General features: G+C 42.1%; 1 protein-coding gene across 1 annotated transcript in view; it reads right to left on the minus strand.

Moving 5' to 3' along the window:
* LOC122792731 (cingulin-like) overlaps positions 1-27,505 on the minus strand; it is a 1,533,502-nt gene that overhangs the window by 1,128,535 nt on the left and 377,462 nt on the right. Inside the window, exon 3 of the mRNA XM_044060313.1 lies at positions 3,013-3,030. Within this exon, the coding sequence (XP_043916248.1) occupies positions 3,013-3,030 (18 nt within the window). The remainder of the gene's footprint in view (positions 1-3,012; positions 3,031-27,505) is intronic.

Consider the following 27,505-nt stretch of genomic DNA (forward strand, 5'->3'; position numbering starts at 1 on the left):
ATAACTGAACCAGTGGCAGCCACCCTAGAAGAAGCCTGTAAAGCATCAAAACCACATTGCAAAGAGTGCTTACCCACCTGTTCAGAAACATGCACTAAATCCTGCAATTCTTTACACTCTATGCCCTCTGCCAAAGCATCCACTTTAGACCTTAGCTGAGAAAGGAGGAAATTCTGATACTTCAACATATGAAACTGGCAGTTCAAAGCTCTCATTGCTAAAGTAGAAGAGGTATACACCTTCTTACCCCATCTATCCAAAGCTCTAGCTTCCTTATCCAGAGGAACCGGATTCTTAACAACAGAGGCCCTAACACCCTTAGGCCCCTGACTAATAGTTTCTGGGTCCGCCCTAGGACTCTTATACAGATATTTATGAGCCTCAGGCACCCTGTAATACCTGTCCGGTTTAACTGGGGCAGGAGGCACAGAGTCTGGATTAAGGGAAGCTTCCGAAAAAACATCTGAAACAACATCCAAAACCGGAGGTATAGCTAAGGGTCTATGCTGTGGTAAAAACAAGAACTCCCTAAGTCTCTTCCGTGAATCAGAGTAATCCTGTCCCTCCCACTGAAAATGCTCCCTCATGGAATGCAGAGTTTCTGAAAATGAAAAATCCTCTGGAGGAGAAGCAGAAGGAGTGGAATCCTCTGCATCAGAATCAGAATAAGGAGGGAAATCTTGAATGTCTTCAGCAGAAGACTCTGAATCATCTGAGGCCTGCTCCAAACTTTCCAACTCTGGCTCCATCCTGGGCCTTTTATCAGGAGGGGGCATAGAACCTCTAATTAAAGTAATCAAATCCTCTGCCATTTTAAGCATGTGCTTTTTAGGCACAGACCCTGAAGAACCAGAACTGACACCAGAGGAAGGCAAGACAGACCTGCCCTTAGAAGGAGCCTTAGAAACAGTAGCAGAAGGCCTAACCACCTTAGGCATAGAAGGGAGAATAGTAACCTGCGAGGCCCCTTCAGCCTGACCTGCCTCCTGAGAGGCCACATCCTGTAAAATCAAAGTTTCCCCCTGGGACTCAACAGAAACTTCAGCCGGATCCACCTGTTCAGCTGTAGCTTCTAAAGGTCCGGCGTCCGAAACAGACGAATCATCCTGCCTAGGCTTTAAAGATTTGTCTTTGCGCTTCTTAGTAGAAGCAGGCGTCGGAACATCCGACGGCATATTATAATTACACCTCTTGCCAAAGACTAACCTAGCGCAATCTAACCTCCGTTTTATAGTGCGCTTATTAAACCTAGCACAAAACTGACACCCGACTACGTCGTGTTCCGGTCCCAAACAAGGAATACAAAGCGAGTGGTAATCCCTATGCGGTATCTGTTTCCCACAAGAAATACAATTATTCACTTTTTCTGACATCCGGTAAGTAACTGAGGCAAGAAAAAACAAAAATATTCCCCAACGGGGTACTTAGCCCAACTTGGTATCGGTCTGAAACTCCGAAAACGAAAAATTTCAGAACGCCGAACGGCACTTGCAACGCTGCTTCTGCATCGGACCATGCGGCAAAAAAGACTGAGGAAATTACGTCGGTCATGCGCCTTTATACCCTGACGCTCTGATGTCAGATCTAGGCGCCCATGACCGACGTCAGCCTAATACTTTGGTATTCGGGCCGACCGAGGACAGCGGACTACCCCATAAGTAAGGACTGCAGCAATGTGAGATGAAGAACATCAAGAAACGCACTGGGGGGGGGGGGTCTAATAATTCACGCTAAAACAAACACAGCTCGACTCCCAGGAGTAAACAGTAAACTATGACAAAGCAGAGAATGGGTTGGGCTGGATCTAAATGAATGCTTGAAAGAAGGTATTTTACAGAGTGAAGAATATAAAAATAAAGAGGACCTAGTACTGTGATGCAATTACATGCTTCATAAACATCATCACTGTTCACTTACAAAATGCATTATTTTATCTAAACAAGCAAGCAAACTCAAACAAGCAAGCAAACTCAAAGAAGCATGCAACATTCAGAAAAGCACAAACACTATCCGTGTTAGATGCACAAGCATTAACAGTACACAAAATGAAGGTACTCTGTTCTCAAAATAAACTTGACAGGCTACAGTTATTTTTATCTAGGAGGTGGATATGAGATGATAGTTTTAAACCACTATCAACAAAAATGCAGAATCTTGGCCAAAAGATGTGTTTTCCTAACCATGGATAGGTCAGCGTACAGGGATTCAGAGCAGGTATAGGGGAAATAGACTTTACTCATTAAAGACCAAACAGGTTATACAAACTGATTTCTGCCACTCTTCCAAAATGTGTTGTGCTTTATTTTATTTAATTGTATTTGTTTTCTGGAGTACTGATCTCCATGGACCTTTTTCACGCTCAACCCAGGAGTGGTGCATGGTTAAGTGACTAGCTCAGAGTCGCACAGTTAGGCAATGGAGGTTCTTCTTAAATATACAAAGAAACGCTACAGAACATCGGTGTACATCTGGTAGCTGACCATGAAAGAAGATTGCGAGCTAAAATACATAGAAAAGAATAAAGGTTAGCAGTGAGTACAAAGGAAATCTGGTGGTGTTTTTTTAATTTTTGAAAATATGGGGTTTTGATGGAAATTATTTCATAAAATTATTTACTTGTCAAACAATACTATATAAAGCAGGCAACTATCTTCTAATGGTTATCTGCAGGAAGACTACATGTAGAAAATCGTTACACAACTACATAAAAAACATGTTTGGAATAAGTTCTTGCGAGATGACTTAACTTGTATCACTTCATCCTATACGAATCCTGATGGAAAATGGAACAGATTAACACATGGCGACTAAGCAAGAAAATACATAAATGAATGTCATTTAGATTTCCTGGTGGGTGCTTAATTCTGAAAGGTTTTTAGCTGTTCCACTGGTCACATACTTGGGGAAAGTATGAAAAGAAATCTACACAGATTGAGAACAGAGACCTCAATCCATAAAAAAAAAAACACACACAAACAAGACATGCAAGCACAGCAGACAGTTGCAGCCTACCTTCTGAACCTGATAGATCTAGGTGAAGGAGGAAGTGGGAAAAGCAGAAAAGGAGAGGGGAAGAGCAAGAATAATTATGAAACAATATTGTTGCACCAAGTAAATGATATTGAAATAAAACTAAGACTGCCAAACTATACCATTGTATTCACATTAACAATTTGAAAACAAGTAGCACACAAATTAACAGGAAATATTTGGCCATCATAGAGAAATTTAACAATATGGACAAAGTGATTAAGAAACAGGCTAGTCTCCATGCTGTGCATCAAATATTTATCCTGAAGCATACATGCAATGATAACAGAAATACCAGCAACAATAAAAATTGGCTGAGGTATGCTAAGTGTTTCCTAGAACCTCTAGTACTATTAATTTCAAATGAACATATTTAAACCATTTCCCCATTTATACGGTTTATACGGCTATTATGTTCTCTGCCTTTGGCTTTTCATATTGATGAAGGATGTTACTAACAGTAAAACTCAAAATAAAAGTAATGTTTAGGAAAGGGAAGTGGTAAGCTGGGCCGACAAATCAATACAATGAATAGTACAGCATGGTTGTCACAAACAGTTCAGGCAATGCAACTTTAAAATTACAGTACAGTATTTTCTTTTCACACCTCTTCGTTTCAAAGTGAAAATACAATCATTTTCTGCTATTTTTAAACCAGAAAATAAGTCAACTAAAAACACAGATTCTGAAAGAAAGACCCGAAAACTCTTGTATATCACATTCTAGTACTGTGTTTAACCACTGATAAGCTTTACCCATTAAGGGTCATTCATAAATGGAAAGATACTGATTGACTTTATTGCAAGCTATGCAGAAAATAATAAAAACAATTCAAGAGAAAATAAAATACATTAATACCTCTGCACGTAAATACGTAATGCACACTATCTCATTCAAAACCTAATAGAGAAAAGGCTGACCAATATAAGCTAGCCACCACATTCTGAAACATTAACCTATTTTTATTGGATTTGTTTACACCTACAAGTCATTTGCATCCTCATTATTTGGACTGCTATTACTGGCAGTTATGTATCCAAGAATAACTAATCACTATAAATCCCTTAATACTGCTTGTTTTTACAAGAAATCCTCTACCAGTTTTACAAGGGATATCTCAACACCAAATTAATTCCTATTGCATATTTTTATGCCAGCTTATGTCCTGATGCTGCAAAGGTGATTTTAAATTCAAGCTCCTTCTTTTTTTGGTTGACAGGTGCTTTTAGCACTGGATCACAAAACATAACTTGGAATCTTGGTGCAGTATTTAAATTTATGAATCTCCTTCCATCAGCCCCCCCCCACACACACACACACACACTGTACACACTCAGATGCAACAGCTTACCTCTGCTTGGGGGTATGTCTGTGGTCGGGTTACAATGATGCGTGAGCATTCCTGATGCACTGAAAAGCAGATCAGAATGATAGGCATATGTGCAAACAGCCGCAGAAATGGACACAAGCACATTAACTCTGAATATGTACGGCGGATTTCCACTCCCATGTCTGAAGCCGGAGGTTAAATCCCAATCCAATATGTGTGTCAAAGTAATAACTATGTTGTTCAACAGTTCAAAACTGTAGTCTTTAACATTTCAATGGTATAAAATTAGAGATACAAGTCTAATGAACCTTAACATACTGGTCCCTGATAACCTTATCCAGCTATGAACTTCTGTTAATAGCATTACAGACAGGGACCAGAAGATTGTAGTACTGGGCCAAAAAAACTGTAGTGCTAAGAAGAAAATACATACATTTAATTAAAAAAAGTTCTTTTAAGCTTTCTCCATTATCAGACAAGTTAGGAAACCTGTATCACATTCTCCTTTTTCCAAAAGATATTCATCCTTTACCTTATTTTTTGTCATTAAAACCAAATGGCACTGCAGAAAATTGCTAAATATTGTTTGTATTTACTGGAAATGCACAACTACATACTAAGCAAAAGAAACCAGGCACAGGAGAATCAAATGGTCGTAGTGGTAAACAGCAAGAAGACAGCAAAAAACCCCACTCAATCCACCACGGTGTTCGTAAACGATTTTTAATGATAAAGATAGAACTAGCCAAAGCTATTCTTCAGATCCATAAAATCAAGAAACATCTCATCATTTAAAAGCCTTCTAGCAACCAATGAAAATGTTTAATGCGAACAACTCCCAATTAAAATCAAAAAATGACAAGTCAATGAGACATCAAACAAACCAATTAAAAATTAACGTTGTGGTCTACGCTCCCTTAAGACCAGTTTCAATGGCAAAACTACAATCAAACTGGGGACTCGTTCTGCTTGTAAGTCAGCTATCCATCTGACTTCACTTAATTCAGTTTGTTGACTGTAGGTGGTGTTCTAACAAAGTGTGCAAAACAGCGTCACATAAACACCATCCAAACCTGCAAACCTATCAACAGCACATGTAGTGACTAATATTCTGAATTACCACTAACCACCTGCCATCATCATCCAAAAGGACTCTGCTGGAGGATGTCAGCAGTATTACCAGCAAGACAAGCTCTGCACTTGTAGCCAGCTCTGCTGCCATAGTAGGATAAAGCCCTGACTTTGGCTCTGGCAGTACTGGCTTCAGCAGTGGCTCAGTTGTAAAAAGGAACTGGCACAAAAGGATGGATAGGCTCATTCTAGGGGTGCAGAGTCTGCTTAGTAGTGCTATAACCTCCTTGAGGAGGGACAGGCATTAGGCTCACCATTCCAACACTTGGTGGGAGCCTTCAACACACGTATCCAGAAGAACGTGCTCATATAAGAGCAGCACTGTGGGCCTACACAATGATGTACATTGTGCAACACCTACTCAGGGGTGGAGATAGGCTATTACAAATGCCTTCAGTGCTGCGATACTGGGCAACAGCTCAAACCATCATCATGGTTTACCTGATTGATGGATGCTCTGGATAGCTCTTCCCCTGGCACTGGATGGAATCTCCAGTGTGGAGGAATGAACGTGCTCTGTCTGACTGGGTGGAAACTTAAAGGATGGCAGATATGTTCTGCCATTTTCTGCACTTTTTGTTTGTTGCTTATTATACAACACATATTAATAGCCTAGACTTTAGTGAAGCTATGCTACCATTTAGAGACTTTATTTTAGTTCCCTAAACAACAAATTTAGTAGGGGGTTATTACACACATGCAATTTAACAAAAAATGTTGATTTTGATATATGGCCACACATTTTTATTTATTTTATTTTACATTTAACCGGGAAAGTCCAACTTGGAACGAGCCAATTTTCAGCAGAGGCCCAGGGAGAAATGCTCCAGATGCATGTCTTTGGAACGTAGGAGGAAACCGGAGCACCCAGAGGAAACCCACACAAACACAGGGAGGACATGCAGACTCCACACAGAAGGCACCCCAGCCAAGAATCGAACTGGAGAACCTCTTGCTATGAGGCAACAACACTACCACTGCACCACTGTGCAAAACATGTCTTTTTCTAATTCTTAACACCACTATAATCATACACCTAAGTTTGATCTTACATTAGAGATTCTGAACTTCTTGCCTGTGAAATGAATGCCCCATGGGTTAAGATCCATGACTTTGCTGAGATGGTGCTGCTATACTTAGAGAGAACTTTGCTCCCTTTGTTTCTAGCCAGCTAAATAAAAAAAATGAAAATGGATTTTGAACGTCCATTAAAATAAAGCAGCCAAAACAGGAATGCAGAAGTATTACTTCAAAACTAGTGTTACAGTAAAGCAAACACTGTTTCAGTACGATCATTGTCAATTCAGAACACTAAGCATATTAAAAACAAATAGGGCACAACTTAGGGCTAACTCTTAACAGTCATTCAAAACTGTGAGCATACATGCACACAAAAGAGGAAACAGATTTTCATAATGTCTGTTAAAACTAATATAAAGTCATCTAGGGCTTTCTTGAAAGAATCGGCATTCAATAACTTAGCAGAAATTGACAACTTCATAAAGCCACCTCTGACATTTAAAATTTGGTCTTGCTTGTTCAGGCCATAACTATCAAATATGCAACCTATCAGATTCATAGACTCACATGTTAGTACTAGGCTGTCCTTGTGGGCCATTTTAAGCCTAGCCAATTACGCCATTTGAGAATCAAACCCTACACCTTGTATCTGTCAAGTAAATACCATAACCATTATGCCATATTACTAATAAAAGCCTTGAAAAACTTATCAGCACCTAGCCTCCTGCTGGACAAAACCAGTGCTAAACTTTTTAACATGGACTCATAATTAAGGTTACAGATTCTCTGAATTTCTTTGTGCAGTGAGGTGGAACAGCCACTACACTTTAAACCTAACAGCAAGGTAAAATCTGCTCCTGATTTTTAGTGTTCTATGTCAAGCCAGCTGAAAATAAAGAACAGTTTTAGGAAATCCACCAACCATCCAGAACAAATACATCAACAACAAATTATTAATTGTGAAAAGTGGATGGTGACAGTTACAGAAGAATAAATGCCTACTTGGAAAAGCTTTGTTAATCCTGGAGCTATGCTCTGATAAGATGCAGAACAGACAGTGCATACTTGTTAAATGCAGTCGTATAAGTCAGCTCAGTGGTACAGACAGCTGACCCCCTTGACGACCCAAGTTTAGTTAGCAGCTTCAGTGTCTAATGGAGCTAGCAGAAGGAATGGGGGTGCCTACTCTGGGTTGAAGGGTTCATGTTGGCTTGGGTGGATTGTTCAAGCCCTGATGGTGCCCGAGTTTGGAACAATCACCAGGCTGGCCATGTGGAAAGCCATGGATAACTAGTGCCCCTAAGTCCAGGGCAAGCACATCTTTAGAGGTCACTCGTCATTGCCTGACCAAGTCCTCCAAATACAGTCAGCAAACTGGTGGGCAGGTATTTGGGAAAAAGCCCTGGCATGCATGACCGCATATATGCTCTACTCCACCTTTTACACATCAGTCTCCACTTTCCCCTTCCCATGATGCCTGCCAAGGTCTCTGGTGGAAAAATGTCTGACCACCCACACGCCCTATCCATCATTTCATTTTGCTACACCTAGTGTAGCCTCACTGCAGGCTGGTTTGCAACAACTGAAAAAGCAGAAGCCAAGTAGGTGACCATCAACTGGGGATACAGTAAGGAAGGCAAAAAAAAACAAAAAAAAAAAAACAGTAATATGAACACATCAAGCTCTCTTATTTATCTACTCTGTGACAGATTCTTCACTGCAAATGCCTGAAGACTGCTCCATTCAACAGAAGGAGCACTTAATGCTAGTGCTGTTTGTCTTTACTGCTTTAAGTAGCTGGTGGAGAGTTGGTCTTTACTGTCTTCAGTAACCTGCCAGTGGCGATCAGACCTCTCAACCAATCAGGGACAAATTTGAACAGAATCAGGGAAAAGTCAAAAAAAAATCAGGGACACTTAAAATATTAGTGCTATTACGTTGAAACATTGAGAGAATCAGAGCATATGAATTAATACACCTTTTCTGAAGTAAAAAGTGTATAACTCTTAATTATTGTCAATTATTCATTAAGTGTAATTCACCACCTTTCTGCCCAAAGTCACTAGTTTTAGGAGGGATTTAGAGGGACAGAGCTAAAATTTGAGTCAAAATCAGGGGCGTCCCTGAAAACTAGGGACAGTTGAGAGGTATGGTGGCGATGTTTAAAATTGCAACTAGCAATGAAAACTGCAGATAGGACTTTGTTTTCATTACTTTGGCCAAAACAACCCCTTTTGCACCTCTGCCTGTCAAGTGATACAGGAGGAAGACGTCTAGTTAGCAGGCTGCTAGAATTTCTGGGATCATGACTTCATCCATCACAGGACAGAATATAGTGGTAAATCATACATTTACCCATGTCCATCAGAATGTTACGTTTTAGGACTTGAGCATCTACTTTATTGCTTTTCATATCTCAGGCTGTCATGTTATGACACAGACCAGTTTAGTCACGTATTGCCTCAATGTTTTCTCACATTCCTTCAGTTATCATTTTCATTACAGTGACTGTCGTGTTTATCCTGTTCTGTGTCATGTGTTTCACCTATAAGCAGCTGCTGTGGACTGACTGAAGCAAGGATGGAAGGTCAGAGGGCATCCTTAAAAAAGGAAAAGGCAACGGTGGGAAAAAAAAAAAAAAAAAAAAAAAAATCAAAGCTCGATTACAACTTTACACTTATTGCTGCCAAAAGTTGCTCAGGCATATATATGTATGTAAGATCATCACTTTTGAGATTACGTGGTATTCATCCCTTTGTTTTACCCTATTCTGCAGTTAGGAGTAAATACGCCTTTAGAAATGTAACCAGTCTTAATGGAGAAGCTAACACCGTACTGGGCATTTTGGGTACTTGATTATAATGCTAGAGCTGTTAGAAAAGGCCCTTTGCTGCTGCTTCTTTTGGCTTTTCCTAGGTAGGGATAGCCACAGCGGATCACCTGTCTGCTCACGATTGGCAGTTGAGTTTTACGGTGTCGAGTTGCCAGCCAGGCACCCAACCTTCCACGGAAGGCACATATACGTAAGCTCTCACGCGAGTTCGAAAAGGCTGTTCCAGTATAAGTATATACTGCAAGGAATATTTTCCATGCTGTCAGTACTTTCCACTATCCCATAAGGCACCATGCTTTACTGCTTCACTCCAGCTCTGGAGCGAGTAAAAGCTCCCGGAACATAACCTTGGATTCATTTGACAAAAGAGGCTTAAAACAAAAGTAGTATGGGGGGACAGTAAGCTATGGAATATGAACCTCTTCTCATAGAATTAACATTACAGTAAATACGAATAACTTTCAGTTGTAATAATGAAACAGGAAAATAAAAAAAACAGAGTCCCCCAGCTAGTACAACTGGACAATATCATCAAAATTTCAGACAAGCCCAAAGAAATAAGGCTGACCTCGCAGTATTATGTACAGCCAGTGTAGAAATATTATCCATGGTGGCATTATGGGAAAAAGTTGCACATGTGGAGACAGCTCTAGTAGAATGTGCCCTTGGTATGCCAGGTAAATGTTGGCATGGATATGCAGCAGTAAGCAAACACAATGAGGCATCTAATGATGAAATGCCTAGTTACTTCCTTCTCTTCTAGTGGCAAAGGAAACAAAGAGATGATCATCCTTGCTTATGTCACAAGCTCTGTCCAGATTATCTTAACAGTTTTGAACACATTAATACAGTGGAGAAAAGACTCTGTGGTTTGCAGAGCTGTAGCAGAAAACAGGTAAGTGAATCATCTGATTCAGACAAGATTCTATGAGTTTGCCTTGAAGAGGCAATTAGTCTGCAGGGAAGGCCTTTTCTTGTGAAAGTTAAATATGGAGGACTAACTAACACAGCCCGCAACTCTGTTACCCTTCTAACTGAACAGCCGCCACTAAGAAAAAGTTCTTTAATGGGAGAAGTTGAGAAGATGGCTAAAGTTGTGGCGTTGATAGCATCCCAAGGGTGAAATAAATGTTCCAAGGAGTAAGTGGGTCTCTTGGAGGAGGGGGGCGTCTAAGCAAGAAAATGTCAATAAGGAATGCCTTTCTAATCTTTAGAAGTGAATACATGTCTAACCTTTACAGATGTCAAAGACGGTCTTAACCAACACAAAAATGATTAATTGCTGCTATCAGAACCTTTAAAGTAGACTAAGGCTAGCAGTGGAAAGCTCAGTGAGGTACAGTAGTACTTGTGATGATGGCACAGAATAAATGTTCTGCTGATACTGCACTGTTCAGACAGAAAACCACTTCCTATTCATCTTGTAACAGCTCAGCATGTGCTATGAGTGGAAGTGAAGTAGCCAGGTTGCCAACCTTAGGACATGCAGAAATTACCTGAAGGATGTGCATGCAGATTCTTTCTGGGGGTGAAGATGTAAAGGCAAGGCTGTAAAGCAAAGACTGTTGTAGTCAAAAGCCAGTAATCAAATTAATTTTCACTGTAATCTGTTTAGAACTGTGTACTGAGTTCATTACCAGCAAAAATGAAGGAAAACAAAGAGGATGCCTACACGCCATACATACACCAAAAGTAGCCCTGCCCTATCTGATGGGTGATACAATTAGGCAGAAGACTGTCACAAACACTGTCTGTTTGCCTTGGTGCCTCGCATGACCATCCGTCCTGTTCCATCTGTCAGGCTTTTGTACCAAAAAGTTTGCATAGTAGACTCTCTCCTTTGGTGCTGCATCTTGATAATCAGTGTCTTAAACTTCTCGTGAAAGATACGATGGAGGGAACTTCCTGGCCCAAGGGACAACCATCAGGGAAGAAGGCAGACAAGAAGCCTAAGCTGGAATCTTCCTCTATTCAGCCTCCACTGGACATTTCTCCTGAGGGGAGTGTCAATGCACATACAGCCTTGCATTCACCCTTTTACCCTGTGAGCTACATACCATATAAGCCCAAGGAAGCAAAAGAGGGAACAATATCTGAAGGGAAAACATTCGAAGAGGTGGGCACCTTCAGAAATGTGTTTGAGAGAGGGCACTGACACCTCTTGAATAGTACCCTGAGTCAAAAGCTCCAGAAGCACCTCTGGGGAAAAGGAGAGTTGTTCCTGAGGGACCTGAGGAATACCCATAAAAGGGGAATGGGATTTCCACACCAAGAAATACTGCTGGCAAATAAGAGAACCCAAGAATCCTGAGTAATCTGTGGCCAAATGGGAAGGGGGTGAAGAGCAAGAGGTGAGTGGCTGGGAAGAATCGGATAGTTAGACATCACCTGATTAATCTGGAAAGGAAGACTTATGAAGTCTGAGATGTTTTAGCAGGAGCCCACGTACCACCCTATATATATATATATATATATATATATATATATATATATATATATATATATATTCCTGAGACGTGCATTCCATTGTGCCATTTTGAAGAAGCAGCCAGAGAGAGAACATGCATAACCATAGTTGCTGATTTGTATATAGTTACTTAAGTCTCTAAAGTGATGTGTTGGTGCAAAATATAGCAATAACCCATGCTAAATTTACCCACGGTTGGCGTGGTTTGGAGATGTCCGTTGCTTATTTTAAAACTGGCTCGCTATGTTAAACTCATTTAACATAGCGAAACACTAAAAAAAAGCAACGGAGATCTTGCTTTCTCCGTTGCTTTTTTTTAAAACACTGTCTCGCTATGTTAAATGGGTTTAACATAGCGAAACAGCTTTAAAATAAGCAACGGAGATCTCCGTTGCTTATTTTAAAGCTGTCTCGCTATGTTAAACCCATTTAACATAGCGAGACAGTGTTTTAAAAAAACGAGTTATACTAATGGAAAAAAGTCCGGGCAACCGGACCTTTTTCCATTAGTATAACTCGATTTACAACGGGCACGCTGGCCAATCAGCGTGCACGTTTTGGGGGGGGTCATGGTATAATAAAGCTGTTTGAACAGAGCCCACGAAGACTCGTGTCCTAGACATGAAAGCAACATGGTGTCAGAAATAGGATCGAAGAGAGAAGAATATTCAGAGCCCTGAAGTGTAAAGACGACAATGAAGGTAAAACCCAAGAGAAAAGAGCACAAACAGAGCCAGAAAGAATTAAAGGTAATGAAAAATAACACAAACTACTTACCTGACAAGAAAGACAAACATGGGGCAATACAAGAACACAAACTGCATTATCAGAAAAGCGGAAAGTATGAAAAGTTTAACTAAATAAAATGTTAAGATAAAGGTCTTTGATGAAAGGAGCATGTTTAAAGCAAAATGAGTGTGTTTAAGGCAAAGTTGGACATGTTTAGAGTAAAACGAGCACAAGAAAAGTATGTTGGGCATGAAAAGAGCTTAAATGAGCAAAACAATGACAACAATACGAAAAGAAAAAGGCACGTTAAGCAAGGTGACTGTATATTTTGGCAAAGTGCTGTGTTTGGACATAACAATGACTTCGTATTGTATCGAAGGCCCAACTAAAGTTATTTGAAGCATCTCAAAGTGTGTAAAAGTGCTTACAGAGTGTGCTTATTACTGTGCATGTATTTTGAAGAGTTTATTGTGTGCAAAGTGCAACTACTTCGTGAAATACAGTCAAAGTATAGTCATTTCAAAACGTTTCTTGTGCTGGGTGTGTCCATTTACAAAGTACCACCATTACAGAGTGCTTCTTGTACTGTGAAGAGTAGCCTAGCAAGGTAACACCATTTTGGGCATATTTCAGTGTGCTGTATGCAGTTATTCGCAAAGTGCAATTACTTCGAAAGTTATTGAGTTTTGGGCAACTGATTTTCGATTTATTCATATTGTGCAGTTACTTGACATCTTTCTTACACTGATAAGAGGTGTTTTCTTGCAAAAGATGACATTACAAGAGTATTACAGTGCTCAAGAGTTGCTCAGTCACACTGTAAAGTTCGCAAATGTTTCCTAAGATGATGGTAAATAACTTTAGCAAATGAAGACAAATGACTTGAGTATTTTTGTCTTTCCAACGATATTACAAAAGTACCAAGATGCCTGAGAAGTTTATTTTGCAAAGTCAAGTTATTCGAAAGTATTACGAGTTTGTTCATTCACATAATTCCAAAAAGCCCAACAAAGGTATAAGTTCACAGCACAAAGGCATTGGACAATTACTGGCATTAGTATTTGGCATGTGTGTATGTTTATGCTTATTTGCAAAACTCTTTGCTGGAATGTGTTAATATGGCAGATGGATTTCAAAAGCATCTACCACTTGTATTTGATTGGAATACTGCAGAGAATTGGAGAATATTGGAGCAAGAGTACGATATTTTTATACAAGTAGCTTATGCACATAGAAATACAAGCACCAGGTCACTCATTTTGCTAAGCCTAGCAGGGTCAGAGGCCATAGAAAGAGAGCATTCATTTGTGTATGCACCAGCAGTATATGAAGGAGAAGGTGCACACCACCATATTGCTGTACAAGCTGAGTTAAGGGAAGACTCCAAGTGTTTGACACACAAGTTCAGAGAAATGTGCAACCCCCAGACAAATATTACATTAGAGAGGCATTTGTTTTACATGAGAGATCAGAAACCAGGGGAAACATTTGCAGCTTATATAACTGACTTGAGAAACAGAGCTAATGTGTTGGTTTGGTGATTTAAAGGATGAGCTGATAAAGGACAGGCGTGTATGTGGTATTAACAGTGCTGCTGTGAGAAAGATTTTGCTTTGTGACAGTGATTTAATGTCCAGCAAAGACATACAAATTTGTCAAATCCATAAGGTGAAAGAAAACCACACAATTATGTTTGCGAGTAATAGCATGTTTTCGGTTGACTCCAGAGCACATGTAGATAGTATGCAACACGTGGGAAACAGAAGCAGGCCTAAGCATGTGGCAGCTACAGGGTTTCCATAGAAGGCACAAGGCTTTCCAGAAAGTTCTAGAAAGGGTGCAAGCGCCAGCTCAGTGCAGTCCAAGCATGAATCAAGCAAAACCCAAATCTAGCTTTATTAACTGTTGCAATTGTGGTGCGAATCATGAGTCTAAAAGAGAGACATGCTTAGCTTATGGTCAGCAATGTCATAAATGTAAAAAATGGAACCATTTCCAAAAGTTATGCAAATCAAGTAAGCCTCACATAGTCGTAAAGAAAAGTCGCACAAAAAACAAGTTGATCATGTAGAGCCGAAGCAGTCAGCCTTCTACTCAGATGATGCATCAGTGCTTAGTGAAAGGGCTGATGGAGTGAACTTTTAACAATAAGTGAAGTATTCTGTACTGTCCAGATTAATGGAAGATTCAGAGCTCAAATTAGACACTGGTTCAAAGTGTAATGTTATATCAGCAGACACATTCACAAAAGTGAAAACTAACAGGCAACTCAATGTAACCAGTACTGTGAGACTTGTTGCTTATGAGGTGAAGAAATTCAAACAGAAGGTTCAGTGATGCTTTCATGTTATTTGGCAGAGAACTGTTAGAACTTGTTATTCTATGTAGTCCGAAGACCAGTGGAATCTTTATTTATTGGGTCTCAAAGATAGTTTGAGAATAAATCTGCTTTCTTCCGCTAAAGAAGTTAATCGCATAAATGCAGTTCAGAGTTCTAATTTCTCCAAAGCAGTTTTCTCAGAGTATGCCAACGTTTTCGATGACAAGTTAAGCAAACTTCCAGTTGTGTATTCCATGAAATTAGGCCCAGAGGTCACTCTAGTAGTCAGACCAGCAAGAAGAGTTCTGATAACTATGCAGGATAAAGTGACATTTCAGTTGGATAAAATGGTGCAGCAAGGTATGATTTGCTCAGTCACAGAACCAACTGAATGGGTGTTATCCATGGCAGCCGTTCACAAAAAAGGCTCAGACAAAATCAGAATACATACTGACCCAAAAGATCTGAACAAAGCGTTAAAAAGACTGTACCATCAAATGCGCACAGTCAAAGAAGTTGCAGTTCTAATACCGAATGCCACTGTATTTTCTGTTTTGGATGCAAAGAGTTCGTTTTGGCAAGCGATGCTTGATTGCAAATCCTCATTTCTAACTACTTTTGGTACTCCATTTGGAAGATACAGATTCCTAAGGTTGTCATTTGGGAATAAATTCTACAAGTTAAGTTTTTCAGTGTGCAATGGAACAATTTTTTTCAGGTTATCCCTGTGCCACAATAGTAGATGATCTATTAGTTGGGAGGCAATGGTAAAGCATAGCATGACAGAAATGTCAGGAAAATTCTAGACAGAGCATGTGAGGTAAACTTGAAGCTCAATCTTCTGAAATGCAATTTCAGACTTCCAGAAGTTTCATTTGTAGGTCATTTACTTACGAGTACAGGCTTGAGACCAGACCCAACCAACCAAGCAGCTATTCTTGAAATGTCAGCACCAGATAGCTTTACAGCATTTTCTGCGCATGGTCAACTATTTAGGCAGACTTATACCAGACTTCAGTGAGTTGACAGCACCTTTAAGATAGCTCACACGCAAAAATGTTGCATGCTCATGGTTGGAACAGCACCAGAAGGCATTTGAAGACCTCAAGCAGAAAACTGCCACCCTACCTATGCTAAAATACTATGATGTGAGTAAACCAGTTACTCTTTCCTGTGATGCTTCAAAATTTGGTCTAGGCACAGTTATACTTCAAGAGAGCAGATCAGTAGCCTATGCATCTAGAACACTAACCCAAACGGAGATGCAGTATGCTCAGACTGAAAAGGAGCTTTTGGTAACAGTATTTGCAAGTTCTAAGTTTCATGATTATATTTATGGTCGAGCTATTCAGACTGAAACTGACCATCAACATCTAGTTACTATTGTAAAGAAGCCTATGCATTCCGCTCCAGCTAGATTACAAAGAATGATGCTCAAATTACAAAAGTACAATTTCAAAATGGTCTACACACAAGGCAAATTGCTTTATCTGGCTGATAACTTATCCAGATCATTTAGAAATATGACAGAACAGCTTGATGCAGAGACTTTTGACTTTGATGTGATGTCATGGCTTAATTTTTCTACCACTAGACTTGATGAGTTAAAGGGATCACACTCAGACTGATCCAATTTTACAGAAGCTCATTCACTATGTTAATGTTGGATGGCCGTCAAAGCAATCTAGTGCATCACCTGAAGTGCAAACATATTTTTCTTACAGACTTGAATTTTTGATGGAAGATGGCACTATTTTCAAAGGTCCTAAAATTGTTGTTCCTGCTTCCTTACAACAAGAATATATCCAGATTTTGCATCGGTCACCCAAAGTCCACATCCACTAACAGAACAGCAAGAGAATTAATATTTTGTCCTTCATTACTGAAAGACATTGATAAGAGTTCTTTCTTCTTGTTCAGTATGCAATAATAGTAAATCGTATTTCACAGGTTCATAGGTAGGTACTAGGCTATCGGCCCAACGGCCTAAATAACCCTAGCCAACAAGTTTCCCTGGCTTACGCCACCCAAGAAAGTGAATTTCCTGTGCCCCTGTCGAGCAGAGCCACAGAAGTGATCCCCTGGGTGTATTTCCTATTTCCCATCCACTCATCAAGATTTTTCTTGGAGAGTGCTAATGAGGAACCTTGCTTGACATAGATGGGTAGCTTGTTCTAGAGTATAGGAAGTCTCTGGGACAGGAATCTATCCCTCCAGCATGTCCTGTTTACTGTGGTGACAAGGTTTAGGTCCCTACAGCGTGTAGCTCGGAGGGATTTCTTTAGGTGTAGCATGTCCAAACAGCTCTGGGTTTAACATAGCTTTATATGTTAGGCAGAGATCTCCTCGGAGTAGGCGATATGCTACAGAGTAAAGCTGGAGTTGTTTGAGACAGTCAGTGTAGGGCATCTGTTTGAGGCCAGTAATCCTCTTTGTGAGGTACTTCTGTGGCCTTTCTAGCTGCTGCAGATGTCTTGTGAGGTACATTCCAAAAGGTGCATTGTACTCTATAATGGGTCTAATGAGTGCCAAGTAGAGGGGAACAATGACCTCTTTTTTCATGGATGAGAACCCTTTTGTGATGAGGCGTGCCACGTAGAAGGATTTCCTGACTACTGTGGCGATGTGATTATCAAAAGAGAGACTACTGTCCACCTGGGTCCCAAGGTCTCTTATCACACATTCGGCGTTAAGTAGACTGCTGTTTATGTGGTAGTTCATGGGTACAGAGTTTTTACCAAAGGGGATGACAATGCACTTTTTGGCATTGAGCTTGAAGCCATGCCTCTGACACCAGGCATCTGTCTCAGTGAGGCCCTTCTGTAGGATGTCCACATCATTTGGGGACTCTACTATGGCTCCTAGTTTGCAGTTATCTGCGACCTTTGTTAGCCAGAGGCCTTCTGTGTTAGCCTGTACTTCAGAGAAGTAGAAAGAGAACCGCTTTAGCAAGTCCAGTTCCTGAACTAACTTGGTCTACTGTAGCAACTGAAATCTTTGAATGGAACAATACTTAGTTTTGGTAGACCTTTATTCACATTGGTTTGAGATTGATCTACTACCTAATCTGACATCCACTGCTGTTATTACCAAGTTGAAATGTCATTTCTCAGTTCATGATAGTCCATACAAACTTTTTTCTGCCAGTGGCACTCAATTCACTAGCCAGTTGTTTAAGAAATTTGTAAAAGAATGGGACTTTGTACAGGTCACTAGTAGTCCTCAATATCCTCATTCCAACGGTCTAGCTGAACATGCAGTGCAGACTGCAAAGCAATTACTTGAAAGGTCAAATTACGACAATATCAATGCATTCCTGAATCTACTTAATCTCAAACATATCCAGTGATTACATTCTTGGCTCACCTACTCAAAGACTACTTTCCAGGAAAACTAAACCTATTTCTTCCAGTCTGTTGCAACCTAATCTTAAGAACAATAAAACCATCAAGGGTCAATTGTTTAAGAAACGTAATATCCAGAAAGCTAGTTACAACAGATCGGATAGATTACTTTGTTTATTGAGGGAAGGAGAGATGGTACGAATTCAGACAACAGAATTGCTGAGCTGAAATCCTACTTGGTAAACTCCGAGGGTGTGGAGTATAGGAGGAATCGCAGACATCATCTTCCGGTACCAGAATCATCACCATCATTGCAATTACAACATTGTTTCTGTGATGCAGGCTCTAAATCAAAGAGTGAAATAGACACAGTTTCCAGACTAGAATGTGTTCAAAATTCTGATTACATTCCAGTAAATGATTCGAACATTCCACAGGTCAAGCATCTTGCAGAAACTGCCCCAGTTGCGAAATCTAGTTCCCAGTTTTATGTCCCACGTTAGGGGCGAATATTTAAACCTAGTGTGAAATGTGCAGCAATGTGGACTTCATTGTATTTACATGTATATTTAGTGTTGTACAATGCATGACTGGATTTTCTGTGATTTCTGCATGTCGAATAGTCTCAACACTTGTTGATCTATTTCTCAAAGAGGGAGGATGTAGATCATAGGGTAAAAGTGTGTATGCTATAACTTTAAGCATACGAGGCTGTGCGTGTAAGTATATATATTCCTGATTCCTGACATGTGCATTCCATTGTGCCATTTTGAAGCAGCAGGCAGAGAGAAAACATGCATAACCATAGTTGTTGAACTGTATATAGTTACTTAAGTCTCTACAGTGATGTGTGGGTACAAAATAAAGCTGTTAAACATTAAAAACAAAACAATATTTCCATTTGTTGACTGGGATTGTCCACCTGGACAAAACCCCTTTTCAACGAAAGCCCGGGAGGAATGCTCCATGTTTATATATTAAAACATAAAACACTAGACAACTAGCAGCATGTTTAAGTATAACTTGTGCCCCCTATACTGTTGATATTTATTGATTAAAACAAAGTTAACTCATAGAACAACCCCATACCAACTCTTTCAAATAAGAGAACATTCAGCTTTATATACCATAACAAAAAGTCAGCTAGGTGACCAATTACTTCTCCCTAGTAGTGAAGTACCACTCAGCCAATTCATTCAGTAAACCAAGTATTCCTTGCTTATGAGATTTAGCACATATCCATTTCTTTGTGGTCTGAAGGGATCACTGATTTAGACAGTACCTGTCATAGGGATAAGATTAACAAAATTATACAGAGATAGCTCATTACTATTCAAAAACGAGCACACTGGTTGGTCAGCCCAACCAGCATGTCCATTGTAGTAGCAGGGAGGAATTTGCACATCTACTATCATGGGTAAGTACAACTCACATAACTCTTAAATTTTACCACACAGCGTTGTCATTCAGTGGCACTTTTGGCTGCGTTTCATACACCAACAGGAAAAAAGCCTGGCAGCTGAAGTACCACTGAGTGTCCAGACTTTTTGTTTTTTCTTTACAGGTACCTGTAGTGACTGTCATAGAGAAGGAATGTCTGTCTCATCAACAGGTTTCTTACCCCACACACATCCATCAGCATCCCCTGGTATGTCTCCATCCCCAGTAAAGATATGTTCTTCCATGCTCAGCTTGAATAATGGAAGACGACATTAGCTGACCCTTGATTCAGGGCGACTAGTAGGACCACATCTGAGAAAGCTGTAGACTTTAGTGAATGGTGTGTAGAATGACTGCTGCCCACTACAGAATCACCATCAGCTGGGGCAAAGACTAAGCCCAACAAGTCAGGAAGGGTTGCCTATGAAGCTATTTCTTTCTAGATACAAGGGAAAACAGACCAGCCGAAGTTGGGTAGACATCTATGCTGTGACCCAGGAAGATGCTTCGGATAAGATAAAAAAAAATAATGGAATGAGTCAATCAGAAGGTAAGTTTCAAATAGTTTGCTCAAAAAGCACACTCACACTTTTATACACACAATGTCCTCAACACGCTGTAATGTATGAATATTACACAATATTCCTCGTCAGAAACCCTTTTAGAATAAAACAAGTCTGTCTCAAAATAATGACAGGTAAATCGTTACTGTGCGAACACAAGCACTACTTCAACTGCAGAGTTCCCTGAGCAAAACACTTCTCCACACAAAAACAAGTTGTTATGTACTTCACCATAACGTTCAATGTATGTAGTCCATCTTGCCTCACATTTTTACCCGTGGGTTCGGAGCCGAATATGTGCTCCGACTCGACCGATTTTACTAGCTCGAAGACTCCCATTGGCTGGGTCAAGTGGGTATCCCATGGTACACTGCTCCACATCCCCAGATCTAGTTTGCTGCGAGAATCATTTGAACTCCATACACACATCACACCCATATAAAAAATAAGCTAATCAAGGGGACTCTGTAGAAGACAACCTAACCTCCAAATCCTCCAGGAAGGGGGAAGGTGGGAGGGTAAGTAAGAATGTGAGGTGAGATGGACTACATACATCGAACGTTATGGTGAGTACATAACTTCTTGATGTTATGCAGTCCTATCTTGCCTACATTCTTACCCGTGGGACAGCGTCCCTAGCACCTACATCCTGGGTGGCTCATAGGAAAATACTCCTGAAAACTGTGGAGCCAAAGGAAGACCTGCCCTTGGATACCACGTCCAATTTATAATGAGAAAAGAAAGTGTGAGGAGAAGCCCAAGTAGCTGCAGCACATATATTGTCCATTGACAATCTAGCTTGATAGGTTGTGGATGTAGAAACAGCCCGGGTAGAATGTGCCTTGACTGGAAATGGCAGATTTTTACCTCCTGCTTGATAGATGAAAGAGATACAACTGGTTATCCATCTAGATAGCGTGACTATGGATACCGGAGAACGCATACGGTTGTCCGAAAAGGAGACAGAGTTGGGTCAGACTTTCGGATATCTTTTGTCCGATGTAGATAGAAGCGTAATCGTCTATGTACATCCAATTGGTAAAATCTAAATTCTGCCTTGTTAGAGAAATGGGGAAAGAAAACAGGCAACTCAATGGACTGATTCATGTTAGACACGGAAGCCACCTTAGGGAGGAACGAGGGATTTGGTCTAAGAGAGACCCTATCTTTGTGGAAGATCAAATATGGGGGTTTTATGGAGAGGGCTTGAATTTCCGAAACCCGCCTCGCTGAAGTGATTGCTATCAAGAATGCTGTTTTCCATGTCAAGAATTTTAATTCACAGGTAGCTGCAGGCTCAAATGGTGGTAAAGTATGGGCTTGTAGAACAAAATTGAGATCAAAGGGCATGATAGGTTCGGACACTGGGGGACGAAGCAAGAGAGTACCTTTAAGGAATGCTTTGCATAGTCTGTGTGCCATGAGACTAGGTTCATTCGCCAAGTGGAAGTTAGATATCGCTGCCAGCTGAACCTTGATGGTGGCTGAAGCGGACCCCTGATAGAAAAGCATAGACAAGAACTCCAGAACTGAATGTAATGGAGCTGTGTAAGGATCAATGCCTCTGGTGTGTGCCCAGATAGAAAACCTTTTCCATTTACTAGAATAAATCTTTCTAGTGGAAGGTTAATGAGAAGAGGATAATATATCGACCACTTCTGGTGAAAAATTATGATGTCTGACTAACGATGGAAGTGGAGTAGCCAGGCTGTCAACTGGAGTGTCAACAGACAGGGGTGGAACTGTCCCGACATGTGTGTGTCAGTAAATCTGGTTGAGGGTCCAGAATCCAAGGAGTGTCCACAATGTATGGTTGAAGAAAGGGGAACCAAACTTGACGAGGCCAATGTGGAGCAATCAGAATCATTCTGCTTCCCAAGGATTGTGCTTTCTGAATCACCCTTGACAGCAGGGGAAATGGAGGGAAAGCATAAAGCAGACCGGAGGGCCAAACGTGGACCAGAGCGTCCCTGGGTGATTCCCCCTGTGGGGGGATCAGCGTGAAGTAGTTGATAGATTTCGCATTGAGAGGGCTGGCAAAAAGGTCGCAGCAAGGCTGACCCCATCTGCTGAAAATTCGCTCTGCCACCAGGGGATTCAGGGACCACTCGTAATGCATCAAGATAGCTCTGTTTAGCCTGTCCACAATTACGTTGGATTTCCCCGGAATATGCGTTGCAACCAGAAACTGTTGGGAAGCTATTGCCCAATGCCATACTCGCATAGCCTCTCTGCACAGAGGGTAAGACCGGGTTCCCCCTTGTTTGTTGAGATACCACACTACTGACATGTTGTCTGAGTGTATAGCAATTGTCCCTAGAGAGAGAACCTTTTGAAGTGCCTGCAACGCAAGAAGCACTGCTCTCATCTCCAGAAGTTTATATGCAAATGTATCTTGTGTTCTTGCCACGTGCCTTGGACTGCCCTGCCCAGATAATGCCCCCCCACCCCATCTGGGAGGTGTCCATGGTCACCGTGGCAACAGGGACGGGTGGAACGAAGGGCTTTCCCCCATTCAAATTGTTGGTGCACAACCACCAATGGAGGTCCTGCTTCCACCTGTCCATGAGTAATATGGGATGAGATAGAGGGAGTCTTTGGAGAGACTACTGAACAAGAGGAGTCATTGAAGAAGTCTCATGTGCAATCTCGCTAGAGGAACCAACATGATAGTTGCTGCCATGGTCCCTAGGAGTTGAAGAATCAGTCTTGCCTTCACTTGTCTCAGGGGCATCATCATGTGTATTTGACGTTGTAATACTGTGATCCTTTCTTGTGGCAAAAATACTCGTATTCGAATGGTGTCTAAATCTGTGCCTATAAAGGTGACATGCTGTGAGGGCAATAAGGCAGATTTTTCCCAATTTATTGTTATCCCCAACTGGTGACATAGATTGATGGTAGTGTCCCTGGTTTGAACTAGTTGATGGCTGGTGGGGGCGGTAAGGAGCCAGTCATCCAGGTACAGAAACGCCTGGAATCCCTGATGTCTCAAGTGAGCCGTCACCACCGCCATACATTTGGTGAACACCCTGGGGGCTGTGGTGAGACCAAATGGCAGGGCTCGAAACTGGAAGTGACTGGCTCCCAGCCGGAAGCGTAGGTGACTCCTGGATGCTCTGTCCATTTTGACATGGTAGTAAGCATCCTTGAGTTCAATGGAGCACATCCATACTTCCTCTCCCAACAATGGGAGAATCGATTGTAGCGTGACCATAAGGAACTTGGACTTGCGAACGTGATAGTTGAGTTGGCTGAGATCTAGTATGGGTCTCAGGTCCCCTGTTCTTTTCGGCACCAAAAAGAATCTTGAGTAAGTCCCTAATCTGATTTGGTCTGAGGGGACACATTGGATAGCTCCTTTTTCTAGCAGCCGCGAGACCTCTGAGGCTGCTTGATCCCTTTGACTGGGTGGTACGTCCGGGATTTTTTTGACTGGCGGGGGTACTGAAGAAAAAGGGATGAGGTAACCTCCGGAAATTATCCGTAATACCCATCGATCCTGGGTAATTCTTGCCCAGGCTTCCGGGTATAAGGACATTCGACCCCTGACTGACTCCGGATAAGCACAGTCGGGCACACCCTCAGGAATGAGAGTATGGGGAGCCATGAAAGGAATTGCGGTCTCCCGAATTGCGGGGAGCCCCCCCCTCTGCCTCTGGGGTGACGTCTTCCTGAATAACACCCCTCTCCTGCCTCTAGAGGGGGGTTTACCTTGTGCAGCAGGGAAGAACCGCTGTGATTTCTTGAACCACACCCCCCCCCACCCCGGGCCTTGGGATAAGGCCTAGAAGGAAGGGAAAAACGGACTCCTACGGCAGACAGGGTCTTTCCCTCTTGCTCGCACCTGGTGAGGGTGTCTTTCACTTTGGTCCCAAACAAGGAGGAACCATCAAAGGGGGCGTCAGTGAAGGAAGACTTGAAGGCCTCTGCAAAATGACACAGGCGCAGCCAGGCTTGCCTTCTAAGGGCGACCCCTGAGCTTGCTGCCCTACTCGCTCCCTCGGCTGCATACGAAATGAGTTGCATGGATGAGTTAATGATAGTGTTGAGGGTCGAGACCTGGGCGTTAACCGTCTGAGCTACCGCCTCAGGTACGTTCCCCGCAAGAGTATCTCCTAACTCTGAGGAGATCTCTCTGGAGCAGAGAGAAGTGAGACAGATAATTCAGCGACCGTAAAGTGAAGGTTGCTGATGAGAGGGTACGCTTCCCATACCAATCCATGGTCCTAGACTCCTTGTTAGAAGGATGAACGGATGAAGAAGCCTCTGCTACTTCTTTCTGGGTGGCTGCCGCCACCACCATGGCATCAACCGAGACACCTTTAGACATACTCTTTGCCCTTGGGGGTGGAAAGAAATCTGTTGGGATGCCTGGGCATGGGCTCCACACAATCAGGATTCTCCCACACTCTTTGAAAAATCAGGTCAAGGAGTTCGTTGAAGGGTGGAGACACCAAGGAGGCGGAGGGTCGAGCACCGAAAGCCTTAAGGAATACTGACTCCTCCTCGGAAGGGGCTTTGGAAGGCCAGTCGCCTCTTTGTTTCAGTATCGCTAGGATATCGGAGAAAGAAACATCATAGGATGACTTGGGGAATCCCTCCGATTCCTCGAGGTCAGTATCAGAGGTGAGTGACTCGTCTTGGGAGTCTATGTGCTTCCTCTTGCACGTTTTCTTTCTGGGGGGCTCCACAGGCACCAACTCTGAAGGACCCTCAGAAAATTGGGGACCACTCATGGGGGGTATCCCTAGGCTCTGGTGCTCTGCTGTCCATGGATGGGTGGTGAACAGAAGCTCTCACCGGAGTGGTGGGGGACAGAGTGACCAACCCGCCTGATGTAGCTGACTACCTGGCCAGCGCGGTCCGCATAGCATTGAAGGCCCCCCCTCCCCCGAGTCCGGGGAGCGACCGGTCTCAGAGGCTATGACAGGAATCGGAGTGCCCCGAGCTGAAGCACCGAGAGGGAGACTCTGAACTGAAATAGGTCCCGAGATGTCCCCCTCGGGCCCGAACGAAGAGTCCTGATGACGGAGCAGATAGGGTCGGAGCCGATGGTACTGATGCAGCCGAATGGGGCATCGGAACCAGCCTGGAAACATCACGCGGCGCGGAACACTCCGGCTCCGAAGACAGAGATGAGCTCGGAGGAGGAATGACCAAAGCAGGTGTCGGGACAGGCTCCGGAGCCAACTGGTTCGGAGCCGAAAACAATTTTGCTAAAACCGGTGACTGGAGGAGCTTCTGAACCACCCTATCCACATCCACATCCGAAATGGTCCTGGAGGATTTGGAGGACAGGGATGGAGAATGCGATCTCCTCTCAAGAGAAGTATGTTTGATGCTAGGCGATCAGCTCCTAACAGGTTCCAATACAATTGGAGCAGACACCGAGGAGGTCGATGCAGTTTTAGTCATCCTCTCCGGAGGCTCCGATGAAGCCGAAGCCGGAGATCTCTTTTTTGGTTTGCCAGATTTGGACTTGCCACTGGGAGCCGAATCCATCGCCTCTTCAAAAGAGAGTTTCAAAAGTCCCTTTAAGATTAGTTTATTTTTTTCTCTCTTGGAGAACTCTAGAGCTGAAAGAATGACAAAAACTGCAGGATTCCTTCAAATGGATGGCTCCTAAGCAGTAGACACAAATGGAATGTCCATCGGTTATGGACATTTTATACCCACATTTTGAACACTTTTTAAATCCCAAAGGTTTATGTTCCTTCGTATCCGTAGACATCTTAATAGGCGCACCCACAACACAAAAATCAAGTCAAATGAAAACTGGCATTCACTATATAAATGCGGGAACAACACTGAGGAAACAACACCAAAGCTGCGATACAAACTGCACACAACTAGCACAAAATCAACAAGGAACAAAAGGAAGGGGAACCAAAACCTCTAATTTAAACGGGTTGGTAAAAACAGAAACAAAGGAGAACTAGACCCTCTAACTGAAACGGGTCTAGCCCAGGGAACAGTAAGAGGGATACCACACAAACCCACAAAAATACAACCACAAATCCTAATACACCAGACAAAGGCAGCTTTAAACAATAGCTATGAAAATAGCTTTTGATTGAATTAAACTTCTCTCTAATATTAAGAAAAGAAGGTACTTAGCCACAGCCAAGCGAGACCATGTCCTAGCTACACGAGCAGCAAACGAGATCTGGGGATGTGGAGCAGTGCACCATGAGATACCCACTTGGTCCAGCCAATGAGAGACTTCGAGCTAGTAAAATCGGCCGAGTCGGAGCAGAATATCGGCTCCGAACCCACGGGTAAGAATGTAGGCGAGATAGGACTACATAACATCTTTTGTTAAAACACAAATATTTACATTAACAGAAAATTTCCTCACAAAATAAGCCCCTAAATTATCAGAAGCTGAAAATAGCTATCCTTGATAGGAAACTTCTCATACTGAAGAAATACCCCAGTTTCTTAAATGACTAGAAACACTGAAGTAAAAATATATATTTTTTACATATATATCTTAAAAGAAAGCAAATAATTACATTTTCCGTGTGGAAGGGATTCTTCAAAGAGGACTTACCTGCCAGGAAAAGGAGCTGAAGTGCTGGCTTCCGCTCTTGGGAGGCCTATGACCTGCTTTTTCAGAAGGTGGCAAGACTGCTAATTTTCCTTCTTAAGGGCTGACCAATCAGCAGTCAGAATAAAGGTGTAGGAGAGCACCACAACTTTTGGAAGCTGGCCAGCTGTTGTGTCTTGGACAAGGCACAACCAATATAACCTAAAGGCTACTGCAACAGTGGGAACGATGAACATATGCTGACCTCCCTCCCAACCTCCTTGCACCAAATAAATGCATCAAAAGCCTTCAAACAGGATGCACAATACTTCCTCCTTGACATGTTGCAATGTCATTGCTCCCAACCACCTAACTCCTCCCTCCCTTTCCTTGCATCTCTCCCAACACAACAGCACACGGCTTCCTCCAACTGTAGCACATCTGTTTTGTAGACACTTCTTCTAAACTAACCATCACCAGAATGCTCCCCCCAATACACCACTGGCCAGCTAAATGCTCATCTAATGCGTCACTGACCATCAGAATGCTATCCTAATACATCATGAACAATCAGAATGCTCCCCTAACGCATCGACCATCAGAATGCTTACCTAATGCCTCACTAAAAAACAGAATGCCCCCCAATGCATCACTGACCATCACAATGCCCCACCAATGCATCATGGACCATCAGAATGCTCCTCTACTACATCACTGACATCAGAATATTCCCCTACTATATTACTGACCATTAGAATACCCCTCT

This window comes from Protopterus annectens, chromosome 2.part0 (assembly GCF_019279795.1).
Source record: "Protopterus annectens isolate FY-2018-M chromosome 2.part0, PAN1.0, whole genome shotgun sequence".
Classification (NCBI taxonomy): domain Eukaryota; kingdom Metazoa; phylum Chordata; order Ceratodontiformes; family Protopteridae; genus Protopterus; species Protopterus annectens.